Raw genomic sequence first — 26,972 nt, 5'->3', positions numbered from 1 at the left:
CCACCATAGCTGATACTACAATATTGGCTGCTACAACTACACCTGTTCTTACCACCACCATAGCTGATACTACAACATTGGCTGCTACAACTACACCTGTTCTTACCACCACCATAGCTGACACTACAACATTGGCTGCTGCAACTACAGCTGTTCCTACCACCACCATAGCTAATACTACAACATTGGCTGCTACAAATACAGCTGTTCCTACCACCACCATAGCTGATACTACAACATTGGCTGCTACAACTACACCTGTTCTTACCACCACCATAGCTGATACTACAACACTGACAGCTACAACTACAGTTGTTCCTGTTACAACTACAGCTGTTCTTACCACCACCCTTGTTGATACTACAACACTGGCTGTTACAACTACACCTGTTCTTACCACCACCATAGCTGATACTACATCATTGGCTGCTAAAACTACACCTGTTCCTACCACCACCATAGCTGATACTACAACATTGGCTGCTACAAATACAGCTGTTCCTACAACCACTATAGCTGATACTACAACATTGGCTGTTACAACTACACCTGTTCTTACCACCACCATAGCTGATACTACAACATTGGCTGCTACAACTACAGCTGTTCCTACCACCACCCTAGCTGATACAACAACATTGGCTGCTACAACTACACCTGTTATTACCACCACCATAGCTGATACTACAACATTGGCTGCTACAACTACAGCTGTTCCTACCACCACCATAGCTGATACTACAACATTGGCTGCTACAACTACACCTGTTCTTACCACCACCATAGCTGATACTACGACACTGACAGCTACAACTACACCTGTTCCTGTTACAACTACAGCGGTTCTCACCACAAACCTTGTTGATACTACAACACTGGCTGTTACAACTACACATGTTCTTACCACCACTATAGCTGATACTACATCATTGGCTGCTACAACTACACCTGTTCCTACAACCACCATAGCTGCTACTACAACATTGGCTGCCACAAATACAGCTGGTCCTACCACCACCATAGCTGATACTACAACATTGCCTTTTACAATTACACCTGTTCTTACCACCACCATAGCTGATACTACAACATTGGCTGCTACAACTACAGCTGTTCCTACCACCACCCTAGCTGATACTACAACATTGGCTGCTACAACTACATCTGTTATTACCTCCACCATAGCTGATACTACAACATTGGCTGCTATAACTACAGCTGTTCCTACCACCACCATAGCTGATACTACAACACTGGTTACAAATAGACCTGTTCTTACCACCACCCTAGCTGATACTACAACACTGGCTGCTACAACTACAGCTGTTCCTACCACCACCCTAGCTGATACTACAACATTGGCTGCTACAACTACACCTGTTCTTACCACCACCATAGCTGATACTACAACACTGACAGCTACAACTACAGCTGTTCCTGTTACAACTACAGCTGTTCCTACCACCACCCTAGCTGATACTACAACACTGGCTGCTACAACTACAGCTGTTCTTACCACCACCCTAGCTGATACTACAACATTGGCTGCTACATATACACCTGTTCTTACCACCACCCTAGCTGATACTACAACATTGGCTGCTACAACTACACCTGTTCTTACCACCACCCTAGCTGATACTACAACATTGGCTGTTACAACACTTGCTGTTACAACTACACCTGTTCTTACCACCACCATAGCTGATACTACAACATTGGCAGCTACAACTACACCTGTTCTTACCACCACCCTAGCTGATACTACAACATTGGCTGTTACAACACTTGCTGTTACAACTGCACCTGTTCTTACCACCACCATAGCTGATACTACAACATTGGCAGCTACAACTACACCTGTTCTTACCACCACCATAGCTGATACTACAACATTGGCTGCTACAACTACAGCTGTTCCTACCACCACCATAGCTGATACTATAACATTGGCTGCTACAAATACAGCTGTTCCTTCCACCACCATAGCTGATACTACAACAATGGCTGCTACAACTACAGCTGTTCCTACCACCACCATAGCTGATACTACAACATTGGCTGCTACAACTACACCTGTTCTTACCACCTCCATAGCTGATACTACAACACTGACAGCTACAACTACAGCTGTTCCTGTTACAACTACAGCTGTTCTTACCACCACCCTTGTTGATACTACAACACTGGCTGTTACAACTACACCTGTTCTTTCCACCACCATAGCTGATACTACATCATTGGCTGCTACAACTACACCTGTTCCTACCACCACCATAGCTCATACTACAGCATTGGCTGCTACAAATACAGCTGTTCATACCACCACCATAGCTGATACTACAACATTGGCTGTTACAACTACACCTGTTCTTACCACCACCATAGCTGATACTACAACATTGGCTGCTACAACTACAGCTGTTCCTACCACCACCATAGCTGATACTACAACATTGGCTGCTACAGCTACACCTGTTCTTACCACCACCTTAGCTGATACTACAACATTGGCTGTTACAACACTGGCTGCTACAACTACAGCTGTTCCTACCACCACCCTAGCTGATACTACAACACTGGTTGTTACAACTACACCTGTTCTTACCACCAACCTAGCTGATACTACAACATTGGCTGCTACAACTACACCTGTTCTTACCACCACCCTCGCTGATACTACAACATTAACTGCTACAACTACACCTGTTCTTACCACCACCATAGCTGATACTACAACATTGGCTGCTACAACATTGGCTGCTACAACTACAGCTGTTCTTACCACCACCCTAGCTGATACTACAACATTGGCTGCTACAACTACAGCTGTTCCTACCACCACCCTAGCTGATACTACAACATTGGCTGCTACAAATACACATGTTCTTACCACCACCATAGCTGATACTATAACACTGGCTGCTACAAATACACCTGTTCTTACCACCACCATAGCTGATACTACAACATTGGCTGCTACAACTACAGCTGTTCCTACCACCACCACAGCTGATACTACAACACTGGCTGTTACAACTACACCTGTTCTTACCACCACCCTAGCTGATACTACAACATTGGCTGTTACAACACTGGCTGTTACAACTACACCTGTTCTTACCACCACCCTAGCTGATACTACAACATTGGCTGCTACAACTACACCTGTTCTTACCACCACCATAGCTGATACTACAACATTGGCTGCTACAACTACAGCTGTTCCTACAACCACCATAGCTGATACTACAACATTGGCTGTTACAACTACACCTGTTCTTACCACCAACATAGCTGATACTACAACATTGGCTGCTACAACTACAGCTGTTCCTACCACCACCGTAGCTGATACTACAACATTGGCTGCTACAACTACACCTGTTCCTACCACCACCCTAGCTGATACTACAACATTGGCTGTTACAACTACACCTGTTCTTACCACCACCCTAGCTGATACTACAACATTGGCTGCTACAACTACAGCTGTTCCTACCACCACCGTAGCTGATACTACAACATTGGCTTCTACAACTACAGCTGTTCCTACCATCACCATAGCTGATACTACAACATTGGCTGTTACAACTACACCTGTTCTTACCACCACCCTAGCTGATACTACAACATTGGCTGTTACAACTACACCTGTTCCTACCACCAGCATAGCTTATACTACAACATTGGCTGCTACAACTACAGCTGTTCCTACCACCACCATAGCTGATACTACAACATTGGCTGCTACAACTACACCTGTTCCTATCACCACCATAGCTGATACTACAACATTGGCTGCTACAACTACAGCTGTTCCTACCACCACCATAGCTGATACTACAACATTGGCTGCTACAACTACACCTGTTCTTACCACCACCATAGCTGATACTATAACATTTGCTGCTACAACTACAGCTGTTCCTACCACCACCATAGCTGATACTACAACATTGACTGCTACAACTACAGCTGTTCTTACCACCCTAGATGATACTACAACATTGGCTGTTACAACACTGGCTGTTACAACTACACCTGTTCTTACCACCACCATAGCTGATACTACAACATTGGCTGCTACAACTACAGCTGTTTCTACCACCACCCTAGCTGATACTACAACATTGGCTGTTACAACTACACCTGTTCTTACCACCACCCTAGCTGATACTACAACATTGGCTGTTACAACACTGGCTGTTACAACTACACCTGTTCCTACCACCGCCAAAGCTGATACTACAACACAGGCTGCTACAACTACGCTTGTTCCTACTACATCATCAATTGATACAACCTCAAACATTCATTCAACTTCAGCAACTACTGCAGTTGCCACAGCTACAGGTACAACACAACTAGGGACTAATTTATTAATTATTAAATTTTTAACACACAGGGTAACTTGTTACATATATTATGTACCTATTACATTTCAAATGAAACTCCCAAACCTGTGTAGTTACCGGTATATCATGTAGGCTATTTCAACTACATACATATTTTCTTAGTTATTTGCCCATTTCTACTAACAATTTTGGGCTCTTTTCAATTCATTTAATCTATTTAGTGGTTTATCTATGACATGCGCAGTTCACAAAAGAGTATATGATACAATATACAACACACTTATTTAATCTTTTGTTGCAAGAAACTAGCCTGGCTATCACCAGACCCGTTCTCAAAAGATAATTGGTCTAGGAATGCTTTTTTCTCTTCTGCTTTTCAAGGGCCGTAACCAGCAGTGTGAAATTAAACTCCAGCAATGGGCAGCTAGTGACAAACTGAGACGTCTCCCTCTTGTTACATATGGCACGAAAATAATGTTCATAACGACTGCTTAAGGCCTTTTCCGTCAGATTTTATGTCGTTTATGCCGATTTAAATTAAATTAATTTCTGATCAATATTGTGTGCAAATTTAAACCTGTCGGTTGCTCTTTAATGCCAAGTCTGCGCCCGTCTGGTAGAGTTAAAAATGGTTCCTAATCATGAGAGGCCAGGCTCTCTTCATGAAGTGAAACGAAGTAGTGAGTCTGGTATTATCAGGCTAGTATATTGCCATTCAACTAAGAATATCGAGATATGACTTTTGGTCCATTTTGGCCAGCTCTACTTTTTCAGATTGGCCCATTTTTAGTTGGTAATTAAAAGTTCAAGATTTGCATATGAAGGAGGAAATAACCTTATGTCCGGTTCACGGTAGGATTTTGGCAATGCACCGAACTCTCCATATTTAACAAAGCCAAGATAAAAATGTTTTTCAATTCTATGCCATCTTTAATTCATGCTGTAATACAGTACACTGCAATGCACAAAAATGAACCTTCATCATTCACCACTAACACTACAGCAGTAACATGTTCTCTTCCTGTTACAGCGCCATTACAGACCTCAACAACAGCTCCTACATCCACTATAACACCACCACCATCTACATCAGCAGCTGCTACAACATCTGGTCCAATAACTTCATCAGCATCCGTCACAACTGTAATCCCAACTACTACAGCAGATACTACCACATATGCCCCTTCTTCAACACCTGTTTCAACATCTATCCCTGCAACAACAGCAGATACTACCACATATGCCCCTTCTTCAACACCTGTTACAACATCTATCCCTGCAACAACAGCAGATACTACCACATATGCCCCTTCTTCAACACCTGTTACAACATCCATCCCTGCAATAACAGCAGGCACTACCACATATGCCCCTTCTTCAACACCTGTTACAACATCCATCCCTGCAATAACAGAAGGCACTACCACATATGGACCTTCTTCAACACCTGTTACAACATCCATCCCTGCAATTACAGCAGGCACTACCACATATGGACCTTCTTCAACACCTGTTACAACATCCATCCCTGCAATAACATCAGGCACTACCACATATGCCCCTTCTTCAACACCTGTTACAACATCCATCCCTGCAATAACAGCAGGCACTACCACATATGCCCCTTCTTCAACACCTGTTACAACATCCATCCCTGCAATAACAGCAGGCACTACCACATATGCCCCTTCTTCAACACCTGTTACAACATCCATCCCTGCAATAACAGCAGATACTACCACATATGGACCTTCTTCAACACCTGTTACAACATCTGTCTCTGCAACAACAGCAGATACTACCACATATGCACCTTCTTCAACACCTGTTACGACATCTTTCTCTGCAACAACAGCAGATACTACCACATATGCCCCTTCTTCCACACCTGTTACAACATCTATCTCTGCAACAACAGCAGATACCACCACACATGCACCTTTGACAACAACAGTCACTGACATAACTGCCACAATGTCAGCAGCTACAACTACATTAGCAGATGCTATATCTACCCCTATTGCTACATCAACAGCTAATACAGAGGCAACATCTAAATCTACGACAAATGCACCCTCTACATACCCTGTTACAACATCTGAATCTACAACAAAAGAAGAAACAACAACAGTTGGACCCTCTACAACAGATGCTGGTACAATAAGCCCATCTACATCTATTGCCACAACCTCTGCCTCTTCAACAACTCCAGCTGCTGTGTCAACATCACAATCTGCAACATCTACAGACTCTCTTGACATCTCAACAGCACCTGTTACAACTACATCTAATCCTACAACTACTTCAGCTTCTACGTCCACTTCTACAACAGCTGATGTTGCCACAACAACATCAGAGGATACTACAACATCTGACGCTGTCACTACATCAGCATCTGGTACAACATCTAACTGAACACCCTATAGCTGATGACACAACTACATGAATTGTTACTGCATGATTCTACTGTATCAGTATCTTTTAAGTATATATACTCTTTTGATCCTGTGAGGGAAATTTAGTCTCTGCATTTATCTTACATATATCACCTGTTCATCACGGTGAGACAACAAGGGTGACAACTTGCCTTATGTTAGCTTCTCTGTTCATGACCACCTCTTGACCGTGCCTTCTTGATAACCCCAATGAAATGCTCTCGAAGGTTGTTCTGTTGCTGGTGATTTTGGTTTTGACGGTACATAGGTTTGGTTGATGATTGGCCGTTGTGTGAAATCCCCTACCTATAGCAGAAAGAATTGATCTCTCCTGTGTATTTGAAATTCCTTTTGGATAGTAGTTCGGTTCTGTGGTTAGCATCTATATCAGCTAAATTCTCACCTTTGTCTGCAGGATTATTTGCAGTTGTCAGAGGACAAAAGATATAAAAAAAGAAAGATATCTCATGTGTCACACAGTTTATTATGACCACTACACTAGTGAAATGCCAGTCATATAGGTTTAATCAGTTTTGTTGATGATTTTCGTTTTGATCTGTCACTCACGCGCCGCACAGCCCCAAAATGAGGGTAGAACAGACACAGTTTTCGGTGAATATTTAGGGTGACCAAATTGTTTTGTATGTTGGTCTCATGGGACCATCTCAACCCATCCCATAACCATTCATATGCGGTATAGCACCACCTAGTTAAAATGAAAAAGCAAAAGCATACAAGAAATTAATTTATGTGTAGATTTAGTGACTGTACACCAATCGGCGGTGTAGATGTTGGTGTTGAGCGAAGGGTTGCACACACTGAACAGACACACACATACACGCTCACTCACACATGCACATGCACACACACAGGCATGCTCACACACAGACATGCACACATATACTAACACATATACTTACACACTTAAACACACACATATACTCACACACTTAATAAAACACACATAAAAACACACGCACGCATACACACAAACACACTTAAACACACACACACACACAAGCGAACACACACACACACACACACTTGTTTGCACACACTTTACTGTCACACTGATTATTCGTCACAACTGGGACATATATATGAGATCTCTTTATGTGTTGTTGGCAGAGAAGCACACACAAAAGCAAACACACACATGCACACACTCATTTACATACACAAAAGTTGCAAGAGTAAAGGATGAAGTAGGAGATGAAGGCATAATGATACACACACATACACACACACACACACACAGACACACATGCATGCATGCATGCAGGCATACACACACAAGCGTGCACACACATACACACAAAACGACACATAAACACACACTCATACACACACCCCATCACCCCCTTCACACACACACACACACACACACACAAACACAGAGAACCACACATATACACAAAAGCAAACACACACATATATGGTATAAAATTCTCGCCAAAAGTTTTCTGTACCTGTACCAAAGTTTTGTGCTTGTAAGAATATTTTGTGCTCGTAAAAAATATTTGTGTAAATATTTGTATCTGTAAAAATATTTTGTGCATGCAAAAATGGTTTGTACATCTTCAAATCCGTTTTGTCACTGTGTAGAAAAAATGTTTGTGAATTTGCGAACGATTTTTGCACGCACGGATTTTCCATTTGCAAGTGCGCATCTGTTTTCTACAGACATGAAACAGATCGATCTACGGGTACGAAACGAATTTACAAGTACAAAACTTTTTTACAAATTTTCCCAAAACAGCCAATCACAGCACTGCTTACTGAACGGACAGTCAGCCGATCAGCTCACTTCTTTAATTCTGAAACGCTGGACATCTCTGGGTACATCCATGTAAACACTACAGTCAGAAGAGGTGAAACAAGTATTGGCTGGGCTAAGCTAACGTCAAAGATACTGCTTTTATCAACTGTCTCTGCTAACGTTACGTGAAAGCACCGCACATATAACATGGGAAATACAAAGGGAGGGAGGGAAGGGAGTCAGCCTAAAGCCACCCTGAACTTTTTTGGTCATGTAGCAGTAACTGTTATGTTCTAGCTAGCTTAGGTAACAAGCTAACTTAGCTAACAAGCAAACAGCTCAACTTAACTCTATTCCTTCCCTACTATGAATCTAATATCATTAACTAGAACTAATAAACAGTATAGTTTAAAACGCGAGCACTGGATAGGTAATTAGAAGGTAACAATAGGTAATGGCAGCTAACTGGGCTAGTATTGGCTGGGCTAAGCTAACGTCAAAGATACTATCAACTGTCTCTGCTAACGTTACGTGAAAGCACCGCACATTAACGTGGGAAATACAAAGGGAGGAATGACTAGTCGGAAAACACTAACACAATAACTATACACAACAATTATATCATTAATAATAATACTAATGATCTGAATTTTATTAGTTCTACTTAATGATATTAGATTCATAGTAGGGAAGGAATAGTTAAGTTGAGCTGTTTGCTTGTTAGCTAAGATAGCTCTTCTTTTTTAAGTGTTTCACCTCTTCTGAACTGTGGTGTTTACATGGATGTACCAAGAGCTGTATTTTCTATGTCCAGCGTTTCAGAATTAAAGAAGCGAGCTGATCGGCTGACTGGCCGTTCAGTAAGCAGTGCTGTGATTGGCTGTTTTGGGAAAATTTGTAAAAAAGTTTTGTACTTGTACATTCGTTTCGTACCCGTAGATCTGTTTCATGTCTGTAGAAAACAGATGCGCACTTGCAAATGGAAAATCCGTGCGTGCAAATATCGTTCGCAAATTCACAAAAAAAAATTCTACACAGTGAGAAAACGGATTTGAAGATGTACAAACCATTTTTACATGCACAAAATATTTTTACAGATACAAATTATTTTTACATGTACACAAATCATTTTTACGAGCACAAAATATTCTTACAAGCACAAAACTTTGGTACAGGTACAGAAAACTTTTGGCGAGAATTTTATACCATACACATACACACACTCAATAACATACACAAACATTGCAAAAGTAGGGGATGGAGTAGGAAATTAAGACAAATTGGGAAGCGTTTATTTTTGCAGCGAGACTTTGCAGGCGAGAATGAAAAATGCACTGTACTGTTATTCCAAGGCTTCTTATGTTTTTTTATTCTTCCAGGATTGATATACTTAGAAATTAAGTAAAATACTCTGATATATTAATTAACAACTAAAAATAATTTCTCACATAGACTTATGTAACCGGAGTTTTGTTGAATCTGCGCGGTTTAGCCCTGCACATGCCCGGACTTTGTACTCGGGAATAGCAGCACCTCAGATCGGGAGTCGAGCGTATTGACAATCGAGCTAAAAGCCCAGGCTGCTAGCTTTCATGCCGGCACTGCTGTACTGGTACACAGCATTATGTACCTATTTCATTTCAAATGAAACTCCCAAACCTGTGTAGATACAGGTATATCTTGTAGGCTATTTCAACTACATTCATATTTTATTCGTTTTTTTGTCCATTTCTACTAACAAGAAGAACCTTTCTGTTAGTTTCTGATGTTTACCCTCAAAGCTAAACAATTGTAAACTGTTTTAATTCATTGCCTAGATTGTCTTAGTGGTCGGTGTATTTGCAGACTTAAAAACATGTTTTTTTTTAAACAAGTAGCTTAATACTAAACTTACCTCATCATTTCTGCATTTATTTCTTCTTGCATTTTTTTCTCTCTCAACTTCTCCATTCTCTCTTGTTATACAGTGACTTGCCCCCCTAATTCAGACTTTTTGGAGTGTGGTCCGTCATGCGTTCCCACCTGCCAGAAGCCCAAGATTAGCTCCAGTATCTGCACTTTGAACTGTGTCAGCGGCTGTTTCTGTAGACCAGGCTTCGTGCTTTCAGGAAAACGGTGTGTTGCCGTTGATAACTGTGGCTGTCTGGATGAAAACAACAACTACTATGAGGTATAATCAAGACAGAAATATTACCTTTGTTGTCTTTAAGCTATCTTACTGTAGGCTTTTTCTTATTTTTCTGATATGAAATCCAAACAAACTTGTTTGTCCATCAGCCCGGAGAGGTTGTGTTTGGGGATGGCTGCTCCAAGCTGTGTCGCTGTGCTGGAAACTACACTCTCTCCTGCGTGGGCAACACCTGTGCTCCCACTGATGAGTGCCGACAGGTCAATGGAGTCCCTGGATGTTATCCTAAAGGTATTTTTTTTAAAGAAAATCTGGTTCTGAACGTTATTAAGTTTCTGAGATTTTGTGCGACGTCCTTTAATTTTTGGTATCTAGTAACAAGCTGTTTTCACCCACAGGCACCTCCACCTGTGTTGCCACTGGTGATCTTCACTACACCACCTTTGATAAGCAGAAATACGACTTCATGGGCAACTGCACCTATCTGATGTCCAAACCATGCAACACGACTGGTCTGCCACACTATGAGGTCCACGTGTCCAATGAGAACCGCAACAAGAACCAGAGAGTCAGCTACGCATCAGCGGTGCATGTATACGTCCGTGGAATGACCATATACGTCCTTAAAGGAGGAACCGTGCGGGTAAGATATTGGGAGCAAGTAGTACACAGCTATTGAAAGTAGAAGTGCCAATATCCATGCAGAATGTTTTCACTCTTAACTCTTCCTTCAGGATTTTTTGATGAAGTTCTGCTCAAATGTCTCATTTGCAGTGGTTCAACATTGTACATAAAGTAATAGTGGTCCATATTTGTATGAAGTGTGTGGTTGTCTCTTCACTGTCTTCTCTCTGTGTATCCCCCAGATCAATGGGACCAATGTGAACCTGCCTGTGAACCCAGCTGCAGACGTTTCTGTCTACAAGTCTGGAAAACATTACACCGTGGCCATGAGTTTTGGAGTGACTGTTCGCTACGATGGCAACAACTTAATGGACATCAAAGTGATTGCAGCGTGAGTAAAAATCTAAGTAATAGTTGATGCTCGTACATTGATTCGGTATTTTTCAGGTGGATGCCAATACCATAAAGCTGGTTTTACTGGAAAAAATCAGCTGTTTTATCTTGCTCTGATATATAAACTGAAACAAAAAATGGTTTTATTCCATAGGTACAAAGAGAAGCTTTGCGGCCTTTGTGGAGATTATGACGGCAACCCCAAGGATGACTTCCGTACGCCCGCGGGCAAACTTGTGACAAAACCGAATGACTTTGGAAATAGCTGGAACTCTGACCCAGAGTAAGAGTTTACAGAGAGCACCATAGCAACTTCCCAAACTTTTAACACATGACATATACATGTAATTATGCATACAGAAGTACTTTAACTTATGCAGATACATGGTAGTTAGACCCACAGTAATATATGAAGAAAGCCATTCACATTGGCCACTTGTTAATATATTTACCATACAAATCTACCAATGATTCTATTTTGTACACACAGATGCATCAAATCTCCTGAGGTGCCTGTACCTGGTTGTACACCAGACAAACAGGATAAATATGAGAAACCTGCCCTCTGTGGATTCATACTGGAAAGCAATGGACCATTCACTATGTGCCACCCCAAGGTTAATCCCAACGTGAGTAAAAGCACGTCCATTATGAGAAATTGCTTATTTTAAAGTGTCAATTTTGTTGTAGAACTTAAAAACACTTTAGGTGCTTGAATTTAGCTAACAATATGTTTGATATTGGTGTGTGTTCTGATTTGCCTCAGAGCTACTTCAAGGACTGCATGTTTGACGTGTGTGAGCTGGATGGACTGCACTCTGCCCTGTGTGAGGCCATAGAGGCCTATGTGAATGAGTGTCAGGATCGTGGAGTCACCATCGGATCATGGAGAAACAGCACCTTCTGCAGTTAGTCTCCATCACCCTCATATTGTTGGTGGTTCAGTACATTTATTGAGAACAAATAATAATTATTTTCTTCTTTTTTTCTATCAACAGCCCTGACCTGCCCTCCCAACAGCCACTTTGAGTCCTGTGCTTCACCCTGCCAGCCTAGCTGTGTCACACCTTCCCCAGGCCGATGTAGTGGACCGTGTGCAGAGGGGTGTGTGTGTGACCCAGGATACTTTCTCAGCGCTGGCAAGTGTGTCAGGAAAAACAGCTGTGGATGCCAACACACCAATGGCCAGTACTACCAGGTGAATACACCAATGCAATGACTGGTTTATTTTCTTATTAGTGATTATTTGTGATTATTTGTATTAGTGGTTATTCTGTATTTCCCCCAAAATATATCATTCTCCTCTTCCTAGTTCAGCTGATATAATGCAGTACATTGTCATCTATGTTAAATGATTATTTTTTCTTTTCATTTTCAGCCTGGAGAGGAGTGGTACACCTCCAACTGTGAGCTGAAGTGCAGGTGCAATCCTCCCTCTGTCAGCTGCAGTGATGGAGAGTGTCCCCGTTCACAGGAGTGTAGCGTCCAGGGAGGACTTCTGGGCTGCTACCCCATTGCTGAGTGTAAGTTGTTTTTATTTGATAAGTGAAGATCTTTCTGTTAGTCTCTGGTGTTTACCCTCAAAGCTAAACAATTGTAAACCGTTTTAATTCATTGCCTAGATTGTCTTAGTGGTCGGTGTATTTGCAGACTTAAAAACATGTTTTCTTAAACAAGTAGCTTAATACTAAACTTACCTCATCATTTCTGCATTTATTTCTTCTTGCATTTTTTTCTCTCTCAACTTCTCCATTCTCTCTTGTTATACAGTGACTTGCCCCCCTAATTCAGACTTTTTGGAGTGTGGTCCGTCATGCGTTCCCACCTGCCAGAAGCCCAAGATTAGCTCCAGTATCTGCACTTTGAACTGTGTCAGCGGCTGTTTCTGTAGACCAGGCTTCGTGCTTTCAGGAAAACGGTGTGTTGCCGTTGATAACTGTGGCTGTCTGGATGAAAACAACAACTACTATGAGGTATAATCAAGACAGAAATATTACCTTTGTTGTCTTTAAGCTATCTTACTGTAGGCTTTTTCTTATTTTTCTGATATTAAATCCAAACAAACTTGTTTGTCCATCAGCCCGGAGAGGTTGTGTTTGGGGATGGCTGCTCCAAGCTGTGTCGCTGTGCTGGAAACTACACTCTCTCCTGCGTGGGCAACACCTGTGCTCCCACTGATGAGTGCCGACAGGTCAATGGAGTCCCTGGATGTTATCCTAAAGGTATTTTTTTTAAAGAAAATCTGGTTCTGAACGTTATTAAGTTTCTGAGATTTTGTGCGACGTCCTTTAATTTTTGGTATCTAGTAACAAGCTGTTTTCACCCACAGGCACCTCCACCTGTGTTGCCACTGGTGATCTTCACTACACCACCTTTGATAAGCAGAAATACGACTTCATGGGCAACTGCACCTATCTGATGTCCAAACCATGCAACACGACTGGTCTGCCACACTATGAGGTCCACGTGTCCAATGAGAACCGCAACAAGAACCAGAGAGTCAGCTACGCATCAGCGGTGCATGTATACGTCCGTGGAATGACCATATACGTCCTTAAAGGAGGAACCGTGCGGGTAAGATATTGGGAGCAAGTAGTACACAGCTATTGAAAGTAGAAGTGCCAATATCCATGCAGAATGTTTTCACTCTTAACTCTTCCTTCAGGATTTTTTGATGAAGTTCTGCTCAAATGTCTCATTTGCAGTGGTTCAACATTGTACATAAAGTAATAGTGGTCCATATTTGTATGAAGTGTGTGGTTGTCTCTTCACTGTCTTCTCTCTGTGTATCCCCCAGATCAATGGGACCAATGTGAACCTGCCTGTGAACCCAGCTGCAGACGTTTCTGTCTACAAGTCTGGAAAACATTACACCGTGGCCATGAGTTTTGGAGTGACTGTTCGCTACGATGGCAACAACTTAATGGACATCAAAGTGATTGCAGCGTGAGTAAAAATCTAAGTAATAGTTGATGCTCGTACATTGATTCGGTATTTTTCAGGTGGATGCCAATACCATAAAGCTGGTTTTACTGGAAAAAATCAGCTGTTTTATCTTGCTCTGATATATAAACTGAAACAAAAAATGGTTTTATTCCATAGGTACAAAGAGAAGCTTTGCGGCCTTTGTGGAGATTATGACGGCAACCCCAAGGATGACTTCCGTACGCCCGCGGGCAAACTTGTGACAAAACCGAATGACTTTGGAAATAGCTGGAACTCTGACCCAGAGTAAGAGTTTACAGAGAGCACCATAGCAACTTCCCAAACTTTTAACACATGACATATACATGTAATTATGCATACAGAAGTACTTTAACTTATGCAGATACATGGTAGTTAGACCCACAGTAATATATGAAGAAAGCCATTCACATTGGCCACTTGTTAATATATTTACCATACAAATCTACCAATGATTCTATTTTGTACACACAGATGCATCAAATCTCCTGAGGTGCCTGTACCTGGTTGTACACCAGACAAACAGGATAAATATGAGAAACCTGCCCTCTGTGGATTCATACTGGAAAGCAATGGACCATTCACTATGTGCCACCCCAAGGTTAATCCCAACGTGAGTAAAAGCACGTCCATTATGAGAAATTGCTTATTTTAAAGTGTCAATTTTGTTGTAGAACTTAAAAACACTTTAGGTGCTTGAATTTAGCTAACAATATGTTTGATATTGGTGTGTGTTCTGATTTGCCTCAGAGCTACTTCAAGGACTGCATGTTTGACGTGTGTGAGCTGGATGGACTGCACTCTGCCCTGTGTGAGGCCATAGAGGCCTATGTGAATGAGTGTCAGGATCGTGGAGTCACCATCGGATCATGGAGAAACAGCACCTTCTGCAGTTAGTCTCCATCACCCTCATATTGTTGGTGGTTCAGTACATTTATTGAGAACAAATAATAATTATTTTCTTCTTTTTTTCTATCAACAGCCCTGACCTGCCCTCCCAACAGCCACTTTGAGTCCTGTGCTTCACCCTGCCAGCCTAGCTGTGTCACACCTTCCCCAGGCCGATGTAGTGGACCGTGTGCAGAGGGGTGTGTGTGTGACCCAGGATACTTTCTCAGCGCTGGCAAGTGTGTCAGGAAAAACAGCTGTGGATGCCAACACACCAATGGCCAGTACTACCAGGTGAATACACCAATGCAATGACTGGTTTATTTTCTTATTAGTGATTATTTGTGATTATTTGTATTAGTGGTTATTCTGTATTTCCCCCAAAATGTATCATTCTCCTCTTCCTAGTTCAGCTGATATAATGCAGTACATTGTCATCTATGTTAAATGATTATTTTTTCTTTTCATTTTCAGCCTGGAGAGGAGTGGTACACCTCCAACTGTGAGCTGAAGTGCAGGTGCAATCCTCCCTCTGTCAGCTGCAGTGATGGAGAGTGTCCCCGTTCACAGGAGTGTAGCGTCCAGGGAGGACTTCTGGGCTGCTACCCCATTGCTGAGTGTAAGTTGTTTTTATTTGATAAGTGAAGATCTTTCTGTTAGTCTCTGGTGTTTACCCTCAAAGCTAAACAATTGTAAACCGTTTTAATTCATTGCCTAGATTGTCTTAGTGGTCGGTGTATTTGCAGACTTAAAAACATGTTTTCTTAAACAAGTAGCTTAATACTAAACTTACCTCATCATTTCTGCATTTATTTCTTCTTGCATTTTTTTCTCTCTCAACTTCTCCATTCTCTCTTGTTATACAGTGACTTGCCCCCCTAATTCAGACTTTTTGGAGTGTGGTCCGTCATGCGTTCCCACCTGCCAGAAGCCCAAGATTAGCTCCAGTATCTGCACTTTGAACTGTGTCAGCGGCTGTTTCTGTAGACCAGGCTTCGTGCTTTCAGGAAAACGGTGTGTTGCCGTTGATAACTGTGGCTGTCTGGATGAAAACAACAACTACTATGAGGTATAATCAAGACAGAAATATTACCTTTGTTGTCTTTAAGCTATCTTACTGTAGGCTTTTTCTTATTTTTCTGATATTAAATCCAAACAAACTTGTTTGTCCATCAGCCCGGAGAGGTTGTGTTTGGGGATGGCTGCTCCAAGCTGTGTCGCTGTGCTGGAAACTACACTCTCTCCTGCGTGGGCAACACCTGTGCTCCCACTGATGAGTGCCGACAGGTCAATGGAGTCCCTGGATGTTATCCTAAAGGTATTTTTTTTAAAGAAAATCTGGTTCTGAACGTTATTAAGTTTCTGAGATTTTGTGCGACGTCCTTTAATTTTTGGTATCTAGTAACAAGCTGTTTTCACCCACAGGCACCTCCACCTGTGTTGCCACTGGTGATCTTCACTACACCACCTTTGATAAGCAGAAATACGACTTCATGGGCAACTGCACCTATCTGATGTCCAAACCATGCAACACGACTGGTCTGCCACACTATGAGGTCCACGTGTCCAATGAGAACCGCAACAAGAACCAGAGAGTCAGCTACGCATCAGCGGTGCATGTATACGTCCGTGGAATGACCATATACGTCCTTAAAGGAGGAACCGTGCGGGTAAGATATTGGGAGCAAGTAGTACACAGCTATTGAAAGTAGAAGTGCCAATATCCATGCAGAATGTTTTCACTCTTAACTCTTCCTTCAGGATTTTTTGATGAAGTTCTGCTCAAATGTCTCATTTGCAGTGGTTCAACATTGTACATAAAGTAATAGTGGTCCATATTTGTATGAAGTGTGTGGTTGTCTCTTCACTGTCTTCTCTCTGTGTATCCCCCAGATCAATGGGACCAATGTGAACCTGCCTGTGAACCCAGCTGCAGACGTTTCTGTCTACAAGTCTGGAAAACATTACACCGTGGCCATGAGTTTTGGAGTGACTGTTCGCTACGATGGCAACAACTTAATGGACATCAAAGTGATTGCAGCGTGAGTAAAAATCTAAGTAATAGTTGATGCTCGTACATTGATTCGGTATTTTTCAGGTGGATGCCAATACCATAAAGCTGGTTTTACTGGAAAAAATCAGCTGTTTTATCTTGCTCTGATATATAAACTGAAACAAAAAATGGTTTTATTCCATAGGTACAAAGAGAAGCTTTGCGGCCTTTGTGGAGATTATGACGGCAACCCCAAGGATGACTTCCGTACGCCCGCGGGCAAACTTGTGACAAAACCGAATGACTTTGGAAATAGCTGGAACTCTGACCCAGAGTAAGAGTTTACAGAGAGCACCATAGCAACTTCCCAAACTTTTAACACATGACATATACATGTAATTATGCATACAGAAGTACTTTAACTTATGCAGATACATGGTAGTTAGACCCACAGTAATATATGAAGAAAGCCATTCACATTGGCCACTTGTTAATATATTTACCATACAAATCTACCAATGATTCTATTTTGTACACACAGATGCATCAAATCTCCTGAGGTGCCTGTACCTGGTTGTACACCAGACAAACAGGATAAATATGAGAAACCTGCCCTCTGTGGATTCATACTGGAAAGCAATGGACCATTCACTATGTGCCACCCCAAGGTTAATCCCAACGTGAGTAAAAGCACGTCCATTATGAGAAATTGCTTATTTTAAAGTGTCAATTTTGTTGTAGAACTTAAAAACACTTTAGGTGCTTGAATTTAGCTAACAATATGTTTGATATTGGTGTGTGTTCTGATTTGCCTCAGAGCTACTTCAAGGACTGCATGTTTGACGTGTGTGAGCTGGATGGACTGCACTCTGCCCTGTGTGAGGCCATAGAGGCCTATGTGAATGAGTGTCAGGATCGTGGAGTCACCATCGGATCATGGAGAAACAGCACCTTCTGCAGTTAGTCTCAATCACCCTCATATTGTTGGTGGTTCAGTACATTTATTGAGAGCAAATAATAATTATTTTCTTCTTTTTTTCTATCAACAGCCCTGACCTGCCCTCCCAACAGCCACTTTGAGTCCTGTGCTTCACCCTGCCAGCCTAGCTGTGTCACACCTTCCCCAGGCCGATGTAGTGGACCGTGTGCAGAGGGGTGTGTGTGTGACCCAGGATACTTTCTCAGCGCTGGCAAGTGTATCAGGAAAAACAGCTGTGGATGCCAACACACCAATGGCCAGTACTACCAGGTGAATACACCAATGCAATGACTGGTTTATTTTCTTATTAGTGATTATTTGTGATTATTTGTATTAGTGGTTATTCTGTATTTCCCCCAAAATATATCATTCTCCTCTTCCTAGTTCAGCTGATATAATGCAGTACATTGTCATCTATGTTAAATGATTATTTTTTCTTTTCATTTTCAGCCTGGAGAGGAGTGGTACACCTCCAACTGTGAGCTGAAGTGCAGGTGCAATCCTCCCTCTGTCAGCTGCAGTAAAGGAGAGTGTCCCCGTTCACAGGAGTGTAGCGTCCAGGGAGGACTTCTGGGCTGCTACCCCATTGCTGAGTGTAAGTTGTTTTTATTTGATAAGTGAAGATCTTTCTGTTAGTCTCTGGTGTTTACCCTCAAAGCTAAACAATTGTAAACTGTTTTAATTCATTGCCTAGATTGTCTTAGTGGTCGGTGTATTTGCAGACTTAAAAACATGTTTTTTTTTAAACAAGTAGCTTAATACTAAACTTACCTCATCATTTCTGCATTTATTTCTTCTTGCATTTTTTTCTCTCTCAACTTCTCCATTCTCTCTTGTTATACAGTGACTTGCCCCCCTAATTCAGACTTTTTGGAGTGTGGTCCGTCATGCGTTCCCACCTGCCAGAAGCCCAAGATTAGCTCCAGTATCTGCACTTTGAACTGTGTCAGCGGCTGTTTCTGTAGACCAGGCTTCGTGCTTTCAGGAAAACGGTGTGTTGCCGTTGATAACTGTGGCTGTCTGGATGAAAACAACAACTACTATGAGGTATAATCAAGACAGAAATATTACCTTTGTTGTCTTTAAGCTATCTTACTGTAGGCTTTTTCTTATTTTTCTGATATTAAATCCAAACAAACTTGTTTGTCCATCAGCCCGGAGAGGTTGTGTTTGGGGATGGCTGCTCCAAGCTGTGTCGCTGTGCTGGAAACTACACTCTCTCCTGCGTGGGCAACACCTGTGCTCCCACTGATGAGTGCCGACAGGTCAATGGAGTCCCTGGATGTTATCCTAAAGGTATTTTTTTTAAAGAAAATCTGGTTCTGAACGTTATTAAGTTTCTGAGATTTTGTGCGACGTCCTTTAATTTTTGGTATCTAGTAACAAGCTGTTTTCACCCACAGGCACCTCCACCTGTGTTGCCACTGGTGATCTTCACTACACCACCTTTGATAAGCAGAAATACGACTTCATGGGCAACTGCACCTATCTGATGTCCAAACCATGCAACACGACTGGTCTGCCACACTATGAGGTCCACGTGTCCAATGAGAACCGCAACAAGAACCAGAGAGTCAGCTACGCATCAGCGGTGCATGTATACGTCCGTGGAATGACCATATACGTCCTTAAAGGAGGAACCGTGCGGGTAAGATATTGGGAGCAAGTAGTACACAGCTATTGAAAGTAGAAGTGCCAATATCCATGCAGAATGTTTTCACTCTTAACTCTTCCTTCAGGATTTTTTGATGAAGTTCTGCTCAAATGTCTCATTTGCAGTGGTTCAACATTGTACATAAAGTAATAGTGGTCCATATTTGTATGAAGTGTGTGGTTGTCTCTTCACTGTCTTCTCTCTGTGTATCCCCCAGATCAATGGGACCAATGTGAACCTGCCTGTGAACCCAGCTGCAGACGTTTCTGTCTACAAGTCTGGAAAACATTACACCGTGGCCATGAGTTTTGGAGTGACTGTTCGCTACGATGGCAACAACTTAATGGACATCAAAGTGATTGCAGCGTGAGTAAAAATCTAAGTAATAGTTGATGCTCGTACATTGATTCGGTATTTTTCAGGTGGATGCCAATACCATAAAGCTGGTTTTACTGGAAAAAATCAGCTGTTTTATCTTGCTCTGATATATAAACTGAAACAAAAAATGGTTTTATTCCATAGGTACAAAGAGAAGCTTTGCGGCCTTTGTGGAGATTATGACGGCAACCCCAAGGATGACTTCCGTACGCCCGCGGGCAAACTTGTGACAAAACCGAATGACTTTGGAAATAGCTGGAACTCTGACCCAGAGTAAGAGTTTACAGAGAGCACCATAGCAACTTCCCAAACTTTTAACACATGACATATACATGTAATTATGCATACAGAAGTACTTTAACTTATGCAGATACATGGTAGTTAGACCCACAGTAATATATGAAGAAAGCCATTCACATTGGCCACTTGTTAATATATTTACCATACAAATCTACCAATGATTCTATTTTGTACACACAGATGCATCAAATCTCCTGAGGTGCCTGTACCTGGTTGTACACCAGACAAACAGGATAAATATGAGAAACCTGCCCTCTGTGGATTCATACTGGAAAGCAATGGACCATTCACTATGTGCCACCCCAAGGTTAATCCCAACGTGAGTAAAAGCACGTCCATTATGAGAAATTGCTTATTTTAAAGTGTCAATTTTGTTGTAGAACTTAAAAACACTTTAGGTGCTTGAATTTAGCTAACAATATGTTTGATATTGGTGTGTGTTCTGATTTGCCTCAGAGCTACTTCAAGGACTGCATGTTTGACGTGTGTGAGCTGGATGGACTGCACTCTGCCCTGTGTGAGGCCATAGAGGCCTATGTGAATGAGTGTCAGGATCGTGGAGTCACCATCGGATCATGGAGAAACAGCACCTTCTGCAGTTAGTCTCCATCACCCTCATATTGTTGGTGGTTCAGTACATTTATTGAGAACAAATAATAATTATTTTCTTCTTTTTTTCTATCAACAGCCCTGACCTGCCCTCCCAACAGCCACTTTGAGTCCTGTGCTTCACCCTGCCAGCCTAGCTGTGTCACACCTTCCCCAGGCCGATGTAGTGGACCGTGTGCAGAGGGGTGTGTGTGTGACCCAGGATACTTTCTCAGCGCTGGCAAGTGTATCAGGAAAAACAGCTGTGGATGCCAACACACCAATGGCCAGTACTACCAGGTGAATACACCAATGCAATGACTGGTTTATTTTCTTATTAGTGATTATTTGTGATTATTTGTATTAGTGGTTATTCTGTATTTCCCCCAAAATATATCATTCTCCTCTTCCTAGTTCAGCTGATATAATGCAGTACATTGTCATCTATGTTAAATGATTATTTTTTCTTTTCATTTTCAGCCTGGAGAGGAGTGGTACACCTCCAACTGTGAGCTGAAGTGCAGGTGCAATCCTCCCTCTGTCAGCTGCAGTAAAGGAGAGTGTCCCCGTTCACAGGAGTGTAGCGTCCAGGGAGGACTTCTGGGCTGCTACCCCATTGCTGAGTGTAAGTTGTTTTTATTTGATAAGTGAAGATCTTTCTGTTAGTCTCTGGTGTTTACCCTCAAAGCTAAACAATTGTAAACTGTTTTAATTCATTGCCTAGATTGTCTTAGTGGTCGGTGTATTTGCAGACTTAAAAACATGTTTTTTTTTAAACAAGTAGCTTAATACTAAACTTACCTCATCATTTCTGCATTTATTTCTTCTTGCATTTTTTTCTCTCTCAACTTCTCCATTCTCTCTTGTTATACAGTGACTTGCCCCCCTAATTCAGACTTTTTGGAGTGTGGTCCGTCATGCGTTCCCACCTGCCAGAAGCCCAAGATTAGCTCCAGTATCTGCACTTTGAACTGTGTCAGCGGCTGTTTCTGTAGACCAGGCTTCGTGCTTTCAGGAAAACGGTGTGTTGCCGTTGATAACTGTGGCTGTCTGGATGAAAACAACAACTACTATGAGGTATAATCAAGACAGAAATATTACCTTTGTTGTCTTTAAGCTATCTTACTGTAGGCTTTTTCTTATTTTTCTGATATTAAATCCAAACAAACTTGTTTGTCCATCAGCCCGGAGAGGTTGTGTTTGGGGATGGCTGCTCCAAGCTGTGTCGCTGTGCTGGAAACTACACTCTCTCCTGCGTGGGCAACACCTGTGCTCCCACTGATGAGTGCCGACAGGTCAATGGAGTCCCTGGATGTTATCCTAAAGGTATTTTTTTTAAAGAAAATCTGGTTCTGAACGTTATTAAGTTTCTGAGATTTTGTGCGACGTCCTTTAATTTTTGGTATCTAGTAACAAGCTGTTTTCACCCACAGGCACCTCCACCTGTGTTGCCACTGGTGATCTTCACTACACCACCTTTGATAAGCAGAAATACGACTTCATGGGCAACTGCACCTATCTGATGTCCAAACCATGCAACACGACTGGTCTGCCACACTATGAGGTCCACGTGTCCAATGAGAACCGCAACAAGAACCAGAGAGTCAGCTACGCATCAGCGGTGCATGTATACGTCCGTGGAATGACCATATACGTCCTTAAAGGAGGAACCGTGCGGGTAAGATATTGGGAGCAAGTAGTACACAGCTATTGAAAGTAGAAGTGCCAATATCCATGCAGAATGTTTTCACTCTTAACTCTTCCTTCAGGATTTTTTGATGAAGTTCTGCTCAAATGTCTCATTTGCAGTGGTTCAACATTGTACATAAAGTAATAGTGGTCCATATTTGTATGAAGTGTGTGGTTGTCTCTTCACTGTCTTCTCTCTGTGTATCCCCCAGATCAATGGGACCAATGTGAACCTGCCTGTGAACCCAGCTGCAGACGTTTCTGTCTACAAGTCTGGAAAACATTACACCGTGGCCATGAGTTTTGGAGTGACTGTTCGCTACGATGGCAACAACTTAATGGACATCAAAGTGATTGCAGCGTGAGTAAAAATCTAAGTAATAGTTGATGCTCGTACATTGATTCGGTATTTTTCAGGTGGATGCCAATACCATAAAGCTGGTTTTACTGGAAAAAATCAGCTGTTTTATCTTGCTCTGATATATAAACTGAAACAAAAAATGGTTTTATTCCATAGGTACAAAGAGAAGCTTTGCGGCCTTTGTGGAGATTATGACGGCAACCCCAAGGATGACTTCCGTACGCCCGCGGGCAAACTTGTGACAAAACCGAATGACTTTGGAAATAGCTGGAACTCTGACCCAGAGTAAGAGTTTACAGAGAGCACCATAGCAACTTCCCAAACTTTTAACACATGACATATACATGTAATTATGCATACAGAAGTACTTTAACTTATGCAGATACATGGTAGTTAGACCCACAGTAATATATGAAGAAAGCCATTCACATTGGCCACTTGTTAATATATTTACCATACAAATCTACCAATGATTCTATTTTGTACACACAGATGCATCAAATCTCCTGAGGTGCCTGTACCTGGTTGTACACCAGACAAACAGGATAAATATGAGAAACCTGCCCTCTGTGGATTCATACTGGAAAGCAATGGACCATTCACTATGTGCCACCCCAAGGTTAATCCCAACGTGAGTAAAAGCACGTCCATTATGAGAAATTGCTTATTTTAAAGTGTCAATTTTGTTGTAGAACTTAAAAACACTTTAGGTGCTTGAATTTAGCTAACAATATGTTTGATATTGGTGTGTGTTCTGATTTGCCTCAGAGCTACTTCAAGGACTGCATGTTTGACGTGTGTGAGCTGGATGGACTGCACTCTGCCCTGTGTGAGGCCATAGAGGCCTATGTGAATGAGTGTCAGGATCGTGGAGTCACCATCGGATCATGGAGAAACAGCACCTTCTGCAGTTAGTCTCCATCACCCTCATATTGTTGGTGGTTCAGTACATTTATTGAGAACAAATAATAATTATTTTCTTCTTTTTTTCTATCAACAGCCCTGACCTGCCCTCCCAACAGCCACTTTGAGTCCTGTGCTTCACCCTGCCAGCCTAGCTGTGTCACACCTTCCCCAGGCCGATGTAGTGGACCGTGTGCAGAGGGGTGTGTGTGTGACCCAGGATACTTTCTCAGCGCTGGCAAGTGTGTCAGGAAAAACAGCTGTGGATGCCAACACACCAATGGCCAGTACTACCAGGTGAATACACCAATGCAATGACTGGTTTATTTTCTTATTAGTGATTATTTGTGATTATTTGTATTAGTGGTTATTCTGTATTTCCCCCAAAATATATCATTCTCCTCTTCCTAGTTCAGCTGATATAATGCAGTACATTGTCATCTATGTTAAATGATTATTTTTTCTTTTCATTTTCAGCCTGGAGAGGAGTGGTACACCTCCAACTGTGAGCTGAAGTGCAGGTGCAATCCTCCCTCTGTCAGCTGCAGTGATGGAGAGTGTCCCCGTTCACAGGAGTGTAGCGTCCAGGGAGGACTTCTGGGCTGCTATCCCATTGCTGAGTGTAAGTTGTTTTTATTTGATAAGTGAAGATCTTTCTGTTAGTCTCTGGTGTTTACCCTCAAAGCTAAACAATTGTAAACCGTTTTAATTCATTGCCTAGATTGTCTTAGTGGTCGGTGTATTTGCAGACTTAAAAACATGTTTTCTTAAACAAGTAGCTTAATACTAAACTTACCTCATCATTTCTGCATTTATTTCTTCTTGCATTTTTTTCTCTCTCAACTTCTCCATTCTCTCTTGTTATACAGTGACTTGCCCCCCTAATTCAGACTTTTTGGAGTGTGGTCCGTCATGCGTTCCCACCTGCCAGAAGCCCAAGATTAGCTCCAGTATCTGCACTTTGAACTGTGTCAGCGGCTGTTTCTGTAGACCAGGCTCCGTGCTTTCAGGAAAACGGTGTGTTGCCGTTGATAACTGTGGCTGTCTGGATGAAAACAACAACTACTATGAGGTATAATCAAGACAGAAATATTACCTTTGTTGTCTATAAGCTATCTTACTGTAGGCTTTTTCTTATTTTTCTGATATTAAATCCAAACAAACTTGTTTGTCCATCAGCCCGGAGAGGTTGTGTTTGGGGATGGCTGCTCCAAGCTGTGTCGCTGTGCTGGAAACTACACTCTCTCCTGCGTGGGCAACACCTGTGCTCCCACTGATGAGTGCCGACAGGTCAATGGAGTCCCTGGATGTTATCCTAAAGGTATTTTTTTTAAAGAAAATCTGGTTCTGAACGTTATTAAGTTTCTGAGATTTTGTGCGACGTCCTTTAATTTTTGGTATCTAGTAACAAGCTGTTTTCACCCACAGGCACCTCCACCTGTGTTGCCACTGGTGATCCTCACTACACCACCTTTGATAAGCAGAAATACGACTTCATGGGTAACTGCACCTATCTGATGTCCAAACCATGCAACACGACTGGTCTGCCACACTATGAGGTCCACGTGTCCAATGAGAACCGCAACAAGAACCAGAGAGTCAGCTACGCATCAGCGGTGCATGTATACGTCCGTGGAATGACCATATACGTCCTTAAAGGAGGAACCGTGCGGGTAAGATATTGGGAGCAAGTAGTACACAGCTATTGAAAGTAGAAGTGCCAATATCCATGCAGAATGTTTTCACTCTTAACTCTTCCTTCAGGATTTTTTGATGAAGTTCTGCTCAAATGTCTCATTTGCAGTGGTTCAACATTGTACATAAAGTAATAGTGGTCCATATTTGTATGAAGTGTGTGGTTGTCTCTTCACTGTCTTCTCTCTGTGTATCCCCCAGATCAATGGGACCAATGTGAACCTGCCTGTGAACCCAGCTGCAGACGTTTCTGTCTACAAGTCTGGAAAACATTACACCGTGGCCATGAGTTTTGGAGTGACTGTTCGCTACGATGGCAACAACTTCATGGACATCAAAGTGATTGCAGCGTGAGTAAAAATCTAAGTAATAGTTGATGCTCGTACATTGATTCGGTATTTTTCAGGTGGATGCCAATACCATAAAGCTGGTTTTAATGGAAAAATCAGCTGTTTTATCTTGCTCTGATATATAAACTGAAACAAAAAATGGTTTTATTCCATAGGTACAAAGAGAAGCTTTGCGGCCTTTGTGGAGATTATGACGGCAACCCCAAGGATGACTTCCGTACGCCCACGGGCAAACTTGTGACAAAACCGAATGACTTTGGAAATAGCTGGAACTCTGACCCAGAGTAAGAGTTTACAGAGAGCACCATAGCAACTTCCCAAACTTTTAACACATGACATATACATGTAATTATGCATACAGAAGTACTTTAACTTATGCAGATACATGGTAGTTAGACCCACAGTAATATATGAAGAAAGCCATTCACATTGGCCACTTGTTAATATATTTACCATACAAATCTACCAATGATTCTATTTTGTACACACAGATGCATCAAATCTCCTGAGGTGCCTGTACCTGGTTGTACACC

General features: G+C 42.0%; 2 protein-coding genes across 2 annotated transcripts in view; one reads left to right on the top strand and one right to left on the bottom strand.

Annotated features, from left to right (window-relative positions):
* The window catches only part of LOC143139528 (IgGFc-binding protein-like), a 252,923-nt gene that overhangs the window by 74,717 nt on the left and 151,234 nt on the right, over positions 1-26,972 (bottom strand). The window lies entirely within an intron of this gene.
* Positions 5,369-26,727, top strand: LOC143139477 (IgGFc-binding protein-like). Its single transcript, XM_076300064.1, has 43 exons — positions 5,369-6,311; positions 10,520-10,722; positions 10,830-10,971; positions 11,079-11,323; positions 11,547-11,695; positions 11,852-11,980; positions 12,188-12,326; positions 12,464-12,605; positions 12,696-12,895; positions 13,076-13,220; positions 14,027-14,271; positions 14,495-14,643; positions 14,800-14,881; positions 15,412-15,553; positions 15,767-15,843; positions 16,024-16,168; positions 16,416-16,618; positions 16,726-16,867; positions 16,975-17,219; positions 17,443-17,591; positions 17,748-17,876; positions 18,084-18,222; positions 18,360-18,501; positions 18,592-18,791; positions 18,972-19,116; positions 19,925-20,169; positions 20,393-20,541; positions 20,698-20,779; positions 21,310-21,451; positions 21,665-21,741; positions 21,922-22,066; positions 22,316-22,518; positions 22,626-22,767; positions 22,875-23,119; positions 23,343-23,491; positions 23,648-23,776; positions 23,984-24,122; positions 24,260-24,401; positions 24,492-24,691; positions 24,872-25,016; positions 25,823-26,067; positions 26,291-26,439; positions 26,595-26,727. Exons 1-43 carry the CDS (start codon positions 5,369-5,371, stop codon positions 26,725-26,727), a joined length of 7,632 nt encoding a protein of 2,543 aa, XP_076156179.1.

This window comes from Alosa pseudoharengus, unplaced genomic scaffold, assembly GCF_046254945.1.
Source record: "Alosa pseudoharengus isolate Yale_2024_CS ecotype anadromous, Long Island Sound unplaced genomic scaffold, YU_APseudo_1.1 YU_APseudo_1.1_scf_22, whole genome shotgun sequence".
Lineage (NCBI taxonomy): Eukaryota > Metazoa > Chordata > Actinopteri > Clupeiformes > Clupeidae > Alosa > Alosa pseudoharengus.
The sequence above is the reverse complement of the archived record's forward strand: the minus strand, read 5'-3'. Positions and strand labels throughout refer to the sequence as shown.